At 38.6% G+C, this 14,350-nt stretch overlaps 1 protein-coding gene across 1 annotated transcript in view; it reads right to left on the bottom strand.

The window, feature by feature from the left end:
* CHRNA7 (cholinergic receptor nicotinic alpha 7 subunit) overlaps nucleotides 1-14,350 on the bottom strand; it is a 509,577-nt gene that overhangs the window by 66,498 nt on the left and 428,729 nt on the right. Inside the window, exon 5 of the mRNA XM_053717538.1 lies at nucleotides 4,058-4,137. Within this exon, the coding sequence (XP_053573513.1) occupies nucleotides 4,058-4,137 (80 nt within the window). The remainder of the gene's footprint in view (nucleotides 1-4,057; nucleotides 4,138-14,350) is intronic.

Raw genomic sequence — 14,350 nt, 5'->3', positions numbered from 1 at the left:
CTTATAAACTTTGGTTATAGACATGTTTACATGTTTTTACTACAGGTGTTTAATGCAAAACAAACACAACCCTAGATTACAAGTGGAGCAAAATGAATAATGCATATTGTTGCTATATTGTAGCTTTAAAATGCCCATAGGAGACATTAAAGCTCTTTTCATCACTATTGTAGGCTGTTTAGTGTGGCCAAAGGACACATTTACATATGTATAAGTGTTGACTATGTGATATCCTGTACAGCTAAGGGAATCTGCATGGAAAAATCATGTCACGACCCCTACATCTACAAATGGTATGTTTATATTTTTAATGTCTTTCATACATGTAGTGAGAGTCCATGATCCATTACTCATGGGAATTACCATCCCTACCACTTGAAGGAGGCAAAGATTCCCAAACCCCAAGAGCTCTATATAACCCATACCATTTCATATATACATCAGTCTATTCTTTGCCTCCGTTGGAGGTGGTTGAAGAATGAAGATGTGCATGAGTTTTTTCAGAGAGAGGGGTTTTAAGTGTATTTTGAGGCCCAGTTTTCCCTCAGTGTGCAGTGCTTATCAGATGGATGTATTTGGGGTACTGTTTATGATTCTTTTATGCACCTCATGGAAATTTCTTCATAAACTTTCCATAATCAGTCACAGGACTTGTCTGTTGCCTCCATTTATGTATCTACAATATACTCCTATGCCATAACCTCTACTGAAATGTTTAAATACTGGTTTGGCTGTCTGCTACTTAGATGGTGGACGAGTTTCCTCTGGTGAGTTTATTTTCTTCTTACAGTAAGACAGGGTCACAGCAGTTACTTATGTCATCCATCTGAGGGAAACTCTCAGCTTCCTGGTGATAAGGGGAATGTTTTAAATCCCTCCTAACTAAAGAACAATTGTTGTGTAGCTTTGGTAATTCTCCTTCTAAGGATGAAACTCATTTTTACAGTCCCCAGTTTTGTCACCTAGACGTGTGGTTTCTATTTCAGCATGTGTTAAAACAGATATTGAACAAACTTCTCAGGTGCTTCATAAGGTTCATGGTCCCTTAAATAGTATTAGTAGTTTTTCTACTACTTCTCTTGTTGTTTCAGCCTGTTTATCTGTTGGTATGTCTACTCAAAATGGTTTTCAACCTGAGCCTATGACTAAGATTAGTGGTCTTGGTAACCCTATTGTGCTTTTACAAGATTTGGTATCCAAATCTAGTACAGAGGTTCAGTTGCCTTCTTTTTCCACTGTCCCTAGGGCTAGGCCATTAGTAATCCTAAATTTGCTCTTCCATCTTGTTTGCAAGTGTCTGAACTTGATGGTATGGGAATTGAATGTTTAGTTCTATAGCATAGGAGTTTCTCTGATTCCGTTATTGAAACTTTAATTCAGTCCAGGAAGCCTGTGACTAGGAAAATTTACCATAAAGTCTTGAAAGCCTTTAATTTTTGGTGGTTAATCTTTGCGTTCTTTTAGAATTCCTAGTATTTAACTGTTTTTACATGATGGCTTGGATAGGGACTTATCTGCCAGTTCCCTGAAAGGACAGATTTCTGCTCTTTTAGTTTTGTTTCATAGGAAAATTGCTAATATTCTTAATATTCATGGTTTTGTCCAGGCTTTGTTTATTATCAAACCGTAATTAAGTCAAATTCTCCCCCTTGGAATATTAACTTGGTATTAATAATTTTGCAAGTTCCTCCTTTTGAACCTATGCATAAGATTGACACTAAGCTACTTTCTTGGAGAATGTTGTTACTTTTAGCTATTTCATCTGCTAGAAGAGTTTATGAATTAACTGCTCTTTCTTCTGAACCTTCTTATCTGATTTTTTCATAAGGATAAGGCAGTCTTAAGAACTACTTTTTATTTCTTGCCAAAGGTTGTTTCTTCTGATAAATTCAGCAGACAAATTGTTGTTCCTTCTTTGTGTCCTAATCCCAGATCTGCTTCAAAAAGATATTTGCATATTTTGAATGTTGTTAGAGCATTAAAGTATTACATTGATACTACTATGGCTTTTAGACAAACTTCTAGTTTGTTCATTAACTTTTCTGTTTCTAGGACAGAAGGCTTCTTTGATTTCCAGATTGAAACTTTTGTTTCACAAAGTTTATTTGGAGGCAGGTCAGTGGATTACTGTTCTTTCTACTAAAACAGTTGCCATTTCATGGGCATTAAGAATGAAGCCTGAGTTGATCATATCTGTAAAGCAGCTACTTTGTCTTCTTTGTATATTTTTACTAAATTCTATAATTGTGATGTTTTTGCTTTCTCTGAGGCAGCTTTTGGTTGAAAGGTGCTTCAGGCAGATGTTTCCATTTGATACCTGCCTGTTTAATTTTTTAACGTGCATTTCAAAAATACTAAAACATGCATTGGGGTTGTGGATTTTTTCTCTTATGAGTAATGGATAGTAGACTCTCAATATAATTTATTCTTACTTGATAAATTAATTTCTTTCATACTGGTAAGAGTCCACCCTTCTTTTTTAAGAGTTTTGATTTCTAAGCACAACTTTTTCCCTGCCCAATTTTTTGGCTCTTGCTCTTTTTATTACCTCACTTCTGCTTGGCTATGGGTTATACTGTGGTTTGTTTGAGGTGGGAGGGATTATATAAAGCTCTTGGGATTTGGGATTGCTTGCCTCCTACAAGGAAATTCCCATGAATAATGGATCATGGACTCTCACCACTATGAAAGAAATTTAATTTATCAGGTAAGCATAAATTATCTTCTTTTTTATATTGTTTTATTTAAAACACTTGCACTGTTGTCTTTATCACTAAGTATTTGTGTCTTCTAAACCAATTTTTTTTAAAATGGGATCACGCAATTGTGACTTTCATAGGTACCTATTGCAATCTGTTTCCATCCACATCACTGCTAAACAATCTAAATGCCAGTTGTATGTTGGAATGATGGGCAGAGTGGTCAAACCAAATTCCTTTGTTATATTTTCAGTTTAAAACGTTCTCAAGTATTGTTTTTAACAACGTTTTTTAACTGTTTGTTAACATTTTCATTTTGAGGTGCTCTTAAAGCAAGATAGTGACTATGGGTTTCTATTAAAAGGACTTATATTATCTTCTTTAACATTACTGAAACAGTAAAGCATGAACCCACTCCCTTGCAACATTGTATCTGCTAGGGGTCCTTCAAATGAGATTGCACTTTGCATGACCGGATTGTCATGCACTCTAAGTCCAAACATGGTCAAAACAGTGCATCTACATTATTGAACTAATAAACTGGAACGCACCTTTATGACAGTAAGTTAAATAATGTAGGTGTAAGCTCTTTGAAACTCACTGTTGTGATCAATTTCTTGTTCAGTGCTTTAAAAAAATAAAAAAGGCTATTGTGCATTAAAAAATAAATAAATATAGCCAAGAACTTAATAGTATTGGTATATTCTGAGCGGTATTAGCGCTCCATACTACTTGTATTTTTGTACTCAACTTGTAATCTAGGCTACAGTGGACACATACAATTAAACTGTCAAAAGATAGTTTGGTTTAAAGCGGAGTATTAACAAAACACTAATTGGTGGGAGAATAAAATTATAAGCAAAATATAAACGAGAAGAATATTTACAGATTTCTTTTAATTTTATCAAGTATAGCTTTCATAGTTTAAGTAGCTATTATCTGGTCTGCATTACATAGTAAAGAAATAATTAAACCACATGTAAACTCTGTGTATTTACTAATAAAGATACCATTACTCTGATAGCAAGTTAACTTATTTTATATTAAACAGCTTTTAAAGGCCAATGTCACTGTTTTCACATTGCTGGTTTTAATTTAAAAATAGTAATAGATTTTTTTATGACAGATTATTAGTTGTTGCTACCAGTTGCAATGCAGCCCATTCATGCACACACACATTATTTTCTATGAAGCAACTGTACATATTCTTGATGCTTATTACCCAAAGATTTTGATACTTTGACTATATTTCAGTAAAAGAAAATATAAAGTCAATTAAACAACACATGTGATTCTTCTCAATTGGCAACATCAATGTAAGATATTTTTAATGAAGCAAAATATAACTAACATCTTACCTGGTGGTAAATACTGACAGTATCCAGATGAGTTCACCAACACATTGGTGTGAAATGAAGCATCAAATCTTTCATCTGCACTACAAAACATATAAAATATATATGTAGATAGATGAACAGACATAGATATATAGACACAAAGACAGACAGATAGATAGATAGATAGATAGATAGATAGATAGATAGATAAAAGGACAAACAGACAGGCAGATTAATTGATTGATTGATTGATTTTTTAAATTTTTATTGGCTTAAAACATCAGTGCTATTAGGATTGTATAAAAACTGCATGAAATAAGAAAATGAATTTAAAGATAATGAAAGAAAGGTGATGGCAAGACTTAAGCCATAAGATAATTTTAAAATAGACATTTATTTCAGTACTGTATATTTAACAAAATGCATACAGACAGAGAGGTGCTCTACCAGGGTTTAACAACAGCTCAGTAGATTGTTCTATGGTGAGCTACCACCCAGGAGCAGCCTCTTTTAGCCCAATTGTGCTTTTCACAGAGAAGAACTTTCCTGAAGTATATCAGTCTGATTCACCTAGTAAGGTAATTATAGCGCCTAAATACCAGACAATTCTCATTTGAACAAGGAACACAACAACCCCAGATGATCGTTGGGCCCCCCATCACCCTTAGGAAGACTTCCCCAGGGTCATAATACAAATGCATACAGAAAGAGAAGCACTCTACCAGGAACAAACAACAGCTTAGTAGCTTGTTCTATGGTAAATTACCACCCAGGATCATCCTCTTCTAGCTCAATTGCACTTTTTACAGAGAGAACTTTCCTGAAGTATATCAGTTTGATCCCCAATACCAGGCTATTCTCCTTTGAACAAGGAACATGACAACCCAGACGATCATTTCAGCATGGCATTGTCATGTTCCTTGTTTAGAGGGGAATTGCCTGGTATTTCGGGGGTTGGGCTGACATTACTCTGCAAGATCAGACTGATATACTTCATGAAATGTTTCCTCTGTGAAAAGCACAACTGGCTGCTCCTAGGTGGTAACTCGCCATAGAACAATCTACTGAGTTGTTGTTGGTAGAGCGCTTCTCTCTTTATATGCATATTTAAAAGACAGCTTATGGTTTAACATAAGTGGTTATATAATAGAAATACAAATTTCATATTGAGGTGATAGATTTGTACAAAGTAAAGCACCACCTTTCTAGCATAATTAAATTGTATTGGCACATTTTACTTAAAATAAAATAAAGTGCCATTGGTAGAATTACAGTTGTGACTATTTCTTTAGTGTATTTTTGCTGCCATGGTCTCAACCCCTCCTACACACATAAATCAATTGCCAAAGCTAATTCCCTAATAAAGCATTTCTGGCTGGTAAGTGCATAAGTGCTGTGAAAATGCTTATACATGGTTTCACCCAGCTTTATGTGACATTTAATCTGCACAAAAATGAAACGTTGCTGTTAATGTACCAGTGTAGATTGTAAAACATATGCAAAAATGTACATATATATGGCATATGTACAGAAATGATAACTTACAATAATCAAAATATCTATATATAATACTGGATTTGTTTTATTTAATAAAGCAATTTTTCTAGAATGTAAGAGTTAATGAAGCAATTAAATATGAATCTAACATAGCAGTCAGGCCAGAGAGAAACTGACTGATGTTATCAAAGGAATATGACGTACTAGTTAAACATTATCTGGAAAATTTCAAATGAAAAGGTCAGCAGTATGCCACTTTGAAGGGCATCGTTTGACTGCTCCTAATGCTACATAACCCAAATCCTGGACAGCCTACTGAATACAATAATTACACTGACTCAAAATTAGTTTATTGCGTGTGGGAAGAAAATAATAAAATAGAAGAGACGGTAAAAATTTTTTAACATTTTCCTTAACTAGAAATATCTACAATACTACTGATTAATTATGGGGAATAATCTAGCTGTTATTCCTGTGCCAGAAGTTTTTCTCAATATTTCATTTTCTTGAGTTTGTTATTAGAAATGTAAATGTCAGCATTTTTAGCAGTTTGCTGCTAATTTTTATTAAGTGTCTATTATACTGAAATTGTCAGAGCTTTTTTTAAGATGTGAAATAAGTGGCTATGAAACATTTTTTTTCTTATAGAATTTTTAAAGTATTAAATAAATAGTGCAATACATGTCAGCAACTTTTAAATTTAAGAAAATTATTAAAATGAAAATATATTTAAAATATAATTCATAAATGGCCAGAATACAAGTGGAGCGCTAATTTAACAGAAAAATGTGCCCGCTTACTGGCGCACATTAAATAACGAACCATTACGAGTGGCTGGTTAAAGCAACCACTTTGCACTAGACTTCATTAACAGAGGTTAGACCTCTGGTTAATGAAATACATTTCACCCAATTGCCCCCAAAATAAAAGTGTAATGTTAATTTTTTACACATATAAACACATAAATATATATGTATTTATTTATAAACATATATATTTTAAATATACTGCCCAATGCTGCACAACCTACCCCCTTCACTGCGCTATGTTCTGTGCCGTGTCTATTGGCATCAGAACTAGGCTCCCGTTGGAGCCTATGGAAGTGCATTCTCATGAGCACAAAGCTTTTAAAGGAACCGTCATTCGTCGTTAGTCCGTCATGCTGGAAGGATGCTCCTCGCCGGATGTCTTCAAGATGGAGCCGCTCCTCGTCGGATGGAAGAAGCTAGAAGATTCCTCTTGGATGAAGCCTTCTGCCGGTCCGGATGTCCACTTCTGCCCGGATAGGATGAAGACTTCTGCCGGTCTGGACGTCCTCTTTTGCCCCATCGGATGAAGACTTCTGCCCGGATCGGATGACCACTGGTGCCCGTCTGGGTGAAGACGGCTCAAGGTAGGGTGATCTTCAATAGGGTAGTGTTAGGTTTTTTAAGGGGGGATTGGGTGGGTTTTAGAGTAGGGGTGTGTGGGTGGTGGGTTGTAATGTTGGCGGGGGATATTGTAATTTTTTTTACAGGTAAAAGAACTGATTACTTTGGGGCAATGCCCCGCAAAAGGCCCTTTTAAGGGTTATTTGTAATTTAGTATAGGGTAGGGCATTTTATTATTTTGGGGGGCTTTTTTATTTTATTAGGGGGCTTAGATTAGGTGTAATTAGTTTAAACTTCTTGTCATTTTTTTATTTTCTGTAATTTAGTGTTTGTTTGTTTTTTGTACTATAGTTTATTTAATTTAATTGTATTTAATTTTAGCTAATTGTAGTTAATTAATTTAATTTATTTATTGATAGTGTAGTGTTAGGGGTATTTGTAACTTAGGTTAGGATTTATTTTACAGGTAATTTTGTAATTATTTTAACTAGGTAGCTATTAAATAGTTATTAATTATTTAATAGCTATTGTACCTAGTTAGAATAAATACAAAGTTACCTGTAAAATAAAAATAAATCCTAAAATAGCTACAATGTAATTATTAATTATATTGTAGCTATCTTAGGGTTTATTGTATAGGTAAGTATTTAGTTTTAAATAGGAATACTTTAGTTAATAATAGTAATATTATTTAGATTTATTTAAATAATTATTAAGTTAGGGGGGTGTTAGGGTTAGACTTAGGTTTAGGGGGTAATACCTTTATTATAGTGGCGGTGATGTTGGCGGCGGCAGATTATTGGTTAATAGATATAATAGGCTATGTGGGCTATGGCGGTTTAGGGGTTAATAATAGAATAGGTTTATTGTGGTGTGAGCTATGGTGGTTTAGGGGTTAATAATAGAATAAGTTTATTGCGGTGTGGGCTATGGCGGTTTAGGGGTTAATAATAGAATAGGTTTATTGCAGTATGGGCTATGGCGGTTTAGGGGTAAATACACTTTATTAGTTATTGCGGTGGGGGATTGCGATTGACAGGTAGATAGACATTGCGCATGCGTTAGGTTTAGGTTTTTTTTAAAGGCATTTTAGGGAGTTACGGTGCTCCCATACTCAGCGCAAGGCCTGCTACGGCTGCATTTTATGGCAAGGTGAAAAAGGAGTAAGATTTCTCCATTTTCGCCACGTCAGTCCTTGCGCTGGATATGTAATACCGACTTTAAACGCGGTCCCATGTTAGCTTATGGGAGTAAAAATTGCGAGCGACGTGTGAAATATACGTGCCGCATTTAGATGCGGGGCTGTATATAGGATACCAAAAACACGCAAAAAACTGTGTCGCTGGCTTTTGCGGGCGACGTTGCATATCGGATCGGGCCCCAGGAACACAACTTCCAACAGGCTTTTCAACGGATGTATCACTGAACTGCAACATATTGTATTAACAAAAAAGTGTAACAATCTATATGTGTTTATGTGATACCCATTGTATTAATAAGAACAGGTGTGTTCTTGCAGGAAATATTCATAGCATAATTACTATACATACATGGGAACGATCACCATTAATTAGAAAAGTCACATTCATATTTATTGTGTTTCCTTTTCAAAGTCATTCCAATCCACTTCAACTTTTATTGTGGAGTTTTTTAGTGGTTTTACACTGCATTATACACACATGACTATTTTTTAAACATTTTTTTATTGGTTTTAACATCTTAAAGGACCAGTCAACATTGTAGATTTGCATAATTAACAAATGCATGATAAGAAGACAATGCAATAGCACTTAGTCTGAACTTCAAATGAGTAGTAGATTTTTGTTAAATAAATTGCAAAGTTATGTCTATTTCCACTCCCCCTGTACCATGTGACAGCCATCAGTCAATCACAAATGCATATACGTATATGCTGTGAATTTTTGCACATGCTCAGTAGGAGTTGGTGACTCAAAAAGTGCAACTATAAAAAGACTGTGCACATTTTGTTAATGGAAGTAAATAGGAAAGTTGTTTAAAATCGCATGCTCTATCTGAATATTGAAGTTTAATTTTGACTTGAGTGTCCCTTTAAGTCTTGATAATAGCAGTCACATTTGCATTTTTTTAATCAGAATTGACTAGTTATCTATTTACTTTTATGTCTTCTACAATGGAATACTTTTTTGGATATTAAGGCTAAAATATATATATATATTTTTTTTCTCTTCATCAAACGGCTTGTTATGGTAAGCCTCCTTTAAGGATTCACTTTTAACACTCTTTGTGCTACTCTAGTGCGCCATTTGTATATATTTCCCCCCACAGGTACAAGTGGACCACACCACCTAACCCAGGATTATCTTGGTGACTATCACATTTGTATTTGCATCATATTTTTTAAGGTTACATATTTTTATTTTTGGATTTATTTTTTTCATTTTTATTTTTTTTATCTATTTCTTTTTACTTTTCTCTGGCTTTTTTCTATTTGGAAGCACTTAACATACCTCAGTTGGATTGACACATAGGGGCCGATTTGTCAAGCTCCATCTAAAGACTGCTGCTCCATAACTTGTCCGCCTGCTCTCAGTCAGAGGACAGAAATAAACCTGATTGAATACAATCGGGATGATTGACACCCCCTGCTAGCGGCCGATTGTCCGTGAATCTGCAGAGGGCGGCAATGCACCAGCAGTTCACAAGAACTGCTGGTGCAATGATAAATGCCGACAGCGTATGCTGTTGGCATTTATCGATGTGCAGCGGACATGATACGCTACTCCCTGCCCTGCTGTATTGTTCTGACTGACTTCCTACTCCAACCCTTCCCCCCTCCCAGCTCTATATACTTGCATTCTCTGCTATTCTGCTCAGTCCCTTCTAGGACTCCCTGCCCTGCTGTATTGTTCTGACTTCCTACTCCAAACCTTCTCCCCTCCCAGCTCTATATACTTGCATTCTCTGCTATTCTGCTCAGTCCCTTCTGGGACTCCTGGCCCTGCTGTATTGTTCTGACTTCCTGCTCCAAACCTTCTCCCCTCCCAGCTCTATATACTTGCATTCTCTGCTATTCTGCTCAGTCCCTTCTAGGACTCCCTGCCCTGCTGTATTGTTCTGACTTCCTGCCCCAACCCTTCCACCCTCCCAGCTCTATATACTTGCATTCTCTGCTATTCTGCTCAGTCCCTTATGGGACTCCCTGCCCTGCTGTATTGTTCTGACTTCCTGCTCCAAACCTTCCCCCCTCCCAGCTCTATATACTTGCATTCTCTGCTATTCTGCTCAGTCCCTTCTGGGACTCCCTGCCCTGCTGTATTATTCTGACTTCCTGCTCCAACCCTTCCCCCCTCCCAGCTCTATATACTTGCATTCTCTGCTATTCTGCTCAGTCCCTTCTGGGACTTCCTGCCTTGTTGTATTGTTCTGACTTCCTGCTCCAAACCTTCCCTCTCCCAGCTCTATATACTTGCATTCTCTGCTATTCTACTCAGTCCCTTCTGGGACTCCTGGCCCTGCTGTACTGTTCTGACTTCCTGCTCCAACCCTTCCCCCTTCCCAGCTCTATATACTTGCATTATCTGCTATTCTGCTCAGTACCTTCTGGGACTCCCTGCCCTGCTGTATTGTTCTGACTTCCTGCTCCAACCCTTCCTCTCTCCCAGCTCTATATACTTGCATTCTCTGCTATTCTGCTCAGTCCCTTCTGGGACTCCCTGCCTTGCTGTATTGTTCTGACTTCCTGCTCCAAACCTTCCCCCTCCCAGCTCTATATACTTGCATTCTCTGCTACAACAAGGCCAGCTGGTTCACCCCCACCCTCCAGGACTCCAAACGCCACTGCAGACAATTAGAGAGAACATGGAGATACAGCAAGTGCCCCTCGGACAAAGCCGTCTTCAAAGAAGCCGTCACCACCCACCACCACCTCATCAAAACCACTAAGAAAACCGCTATCCTAGACAGAATCCACGCCAAAACCCACAACAGCAAGGAGCTGTTCACAGTCATCAAGGAATGCTCCAAACCCAACATTGATACTAACAACATCCCACCCTCCCAGGACCTCTGCAACAACATCGCTACTTACTTCCACCACAAGATCATCAACATCTATGACAGACTTGAGCTCCAGAACTCCCCACTCACCGCCGACCCACCCACCCCCACCTCACCCAAACCCACCACCCACCACCGTCTATTGACTACCTGGATCCCCCTCACCACGGAGGACACACTCAGAATCATGAAATCTATCCACTCCGGATCACCCTCAGACCCATGCCTGCACCACATATTCAACGAAGTGGGTTTTATCCTCGCCCACAAACTCTGCTTCACCATAAACTGCTTCATCAAAACTGGCACCTTCCCAGAAGACTGGAAGCATGCAGAGCTGAAACCCCTGCTAAAGAAACCCACAGCTGACCCCATAGATCCTAAAAACTACCGCCCCATCTCTCTACTCCCCTTACCAGCCAAAGTAATAGAGAAGGCCATCAACGCACAACTTGTTAACCACATGGAGACCAACCACATCTTGGACCCTCCCAATCTGGTTTCAGGAGCAATCACAGCACCGAGACCGCCCTCCTCGCCGCCACAGATGACATCCATGCCCTGCTCGACCAAGGAGAGACTGCCGTCCTCATCCTTCTAGACTTCTCAGCCACATTTGACACTGTAGCCCACAGCACCCTCCTCACGCGCCAGCATGATGCTGGCATCTGCAATAAGGCCCTGGAATGGATCACCTCCTTCCTCAGCGGCAGAACCCAGAAAGTCAGACTCCCACCCTTCTCCTCCAATCCCACAGCAATCAGCTGCAGCATACCACATGGCTCTTCTCTTAACCCCACCCTCTTTAACATCTACATGGCACCCCTTGCCGCCATCGTCCGACAACACAACCTCAACATCGTCTCCTATGCTGACAACACCCAGTTAATCATCTCACTCCCCCGAGACCCCGCCACCACCAAAAAAAAGTCCACGAAGGACTTACAGCAATCGCCACCTGGATGAACAACAACCGTCTCAAACTCAACACTGACAAGACCGAAATCCTCCTCATTGGACCCACCAAATCTGCATGGGATGACTCCTGGTGGCCCACAGCCCTCGGACACCCTCCAACTCCAACACACCATGCACGAAATCTAGGCGTCATCCTCGACTCATCACTTTCCATGGACCGCCAAGTCAACGCCGTCTCTTCGACTTGTTTTCACATACTCCACCTACTGCGAAAAATCTTTAAGTGGCTCCCCACCGAAACTAGAAAATCTGTCACCCACGCCCTCGTCAGTAGTCGACTGGACTACGGCAATGCACTCTACGCCGGGTCCACCATCAAGCTCCAGAAACGACTCCAACGCATCCAGAACACCTCGGCCAGACTCATCCTCGACATCCCTCGCCAAAACCACATCACCGAACACCTAAGGAACCTACACTGGCTCCCCGTCAACAAGAGAATCACCTTCAAGCTCCTAACCAATGCATTCAAGGCCCTCCACAACATCGGTCCTGAATACATCAACCACTGTGTCAATTTCTACACCCCCTTCAGACAACTCCGCTCTGCCGACCAAGTACTCGCAGTCATCCCCCGCATCAAGAAAAAAACAGCTGGAGGAAAATCCTTCTCCTATATGGCAGCAAGGTCATGGAACTCCCTCCCACTGCACCTCAGACAATCCACCTCCCTTACAAACTTCAGGAAGGACTTCAAGACCTGGCTCTTCAACTGAATCGTCTTCCCTTAGCCCCCCTCCCATAGCGCCTTGAGGGTGATTAGTTTGTGCTTTACAAGTACCCAATAGAATAGAACAATAGAATGTCCACTCACACTATAATAAATATACCCCATAGACACCATCTGACATTTCAACTGCATTCTCACTGGATGAACACTTTTCCCATTATCTCCAAGTTTGGAGGTTCTGCTATATTCGGGTATTTTCCCACTTTTTCAAAACATAGATATGCTATAGACTCTTTTTCAACACTATATTAACTTTTTATTATGTATAATTTGTCTGTTTATTGCATAGATCCATATTTAATTTTTTAACTGTTTAAATAAATTGAATATATTTTTTTATGGTACGTGACCTGAAACTGGCATCCATTAGACCCATCTCACATATCTATTGCATTAAGTACAAGTTTGGATACTGCAGCCTTTTTGGCACTCCATTTACATCACTTCTCTTTGACTTTAATTTGGGGTATACTAGGGTACCTCACTAATAGGAGCCGAGTGGTACCTTCATTTAGTGCTGAGTGTTTATATATCTTCTCTAAATATTTAGAGTACATACATAGTTAAATACTTTATTAAATATGAATATTGCATCAATATGATTTTTCATGTTTTATGTTTTTTTAAGTAATTGTTATCAGACAGTGTTAATATTAGTAAACAAACAAAAGGTATTCAGCACTTCCCAAGTCAGAGCATAAAATGACAGTCTTGGTCAAATGATATGCAGATGTAGCTGGTGATTCAGGAAATAATGAAATAAGCCATGAGATGATATGATATAAAATGTGCACAGTGAAAATGGCACAGTACCGTGTCAGTAGATTGTCTCCAGATTTTCGTTTTTGTCCATAGGTAGTGAAAAAGTCAGTAGATTCTAGCCATATGACCTCAGAATCTTATGCAACTTTCTTTCGTATCGTATCTTGCCTGGAGTATGGAAAGCAAGAGCAGCTGTTATTTCTAGGAAACTTCCGTGTCAAAGTGACCCAAGTGGATAGAGCTGAAAAAAACAAAGACAGCACATCCCATCTAAGAGTAACAGTTTTATTTAAACAGTGATAGCGCTTGCTAAAATCGCACTTACAAGATAATGATGATAATCAGGCATTCAAAAAAGAACATATGCAACTGCTCTGAGCCGTGCCGTGAGCATATTACCAAGCCGGACTGGGAGATAGATGGTAGCAGCCCCAAACGAGGTAGGCGCCGAAGTCTCTCGTGGGCTCTCCTGTCAGGATGGAATAGTTCGAGTGCATGTGTGATGTCAGAGCGTTGATGACCTCAACGCGTTTCGTCCTATAATGTTAGGACTTTCTCAAGAGGGTGGATGATGGGATTTGCCGGGTACACACGCATATAGCTGGAGATTACACCTGATTGGCTGGTGCTACAATTTGACCTTTAACCTGAAATACAATATTCTCCGCTATGTGAAAATGCACCTGGACAATTCAAATTCATATTAATGTTAAACAATTAGAAAAAATAGAAATGATATATATGCACATATTGTCTAAAAAGCCATACTTAAAATTCATAGTATTAATCTAAAAGATACAATATGTTAATAAATAACACATCATGTTAATAAATAGCACAAAGCATAAAATACAACTATCATTCATCATTTGCAAATATATGGTGGTATCCCCTCACCAAGCAAACATGTGAACAGACTCAGAACTCTCCGTCAAAGAG

This window comes from Bombina bombina, chromosome 6, assembly GCF_027579735.1.
Source record: "Bombina bombina isolate aBomBom1 chromosome 6, aBomBom1.pri, whole genome shotgun sequence".
NCBI classification, from domain to species: domain Eukaryota; kingdom Metazoa; phylum Chordata; class Amphibia; order Anura; family Bombinatoridae; genus Bombina; species Bombina bombina.
Note: the sequence above shows the minus strand (reverse complement) of the source record. Positions and strands in the feature narration are given on the sequence as shown.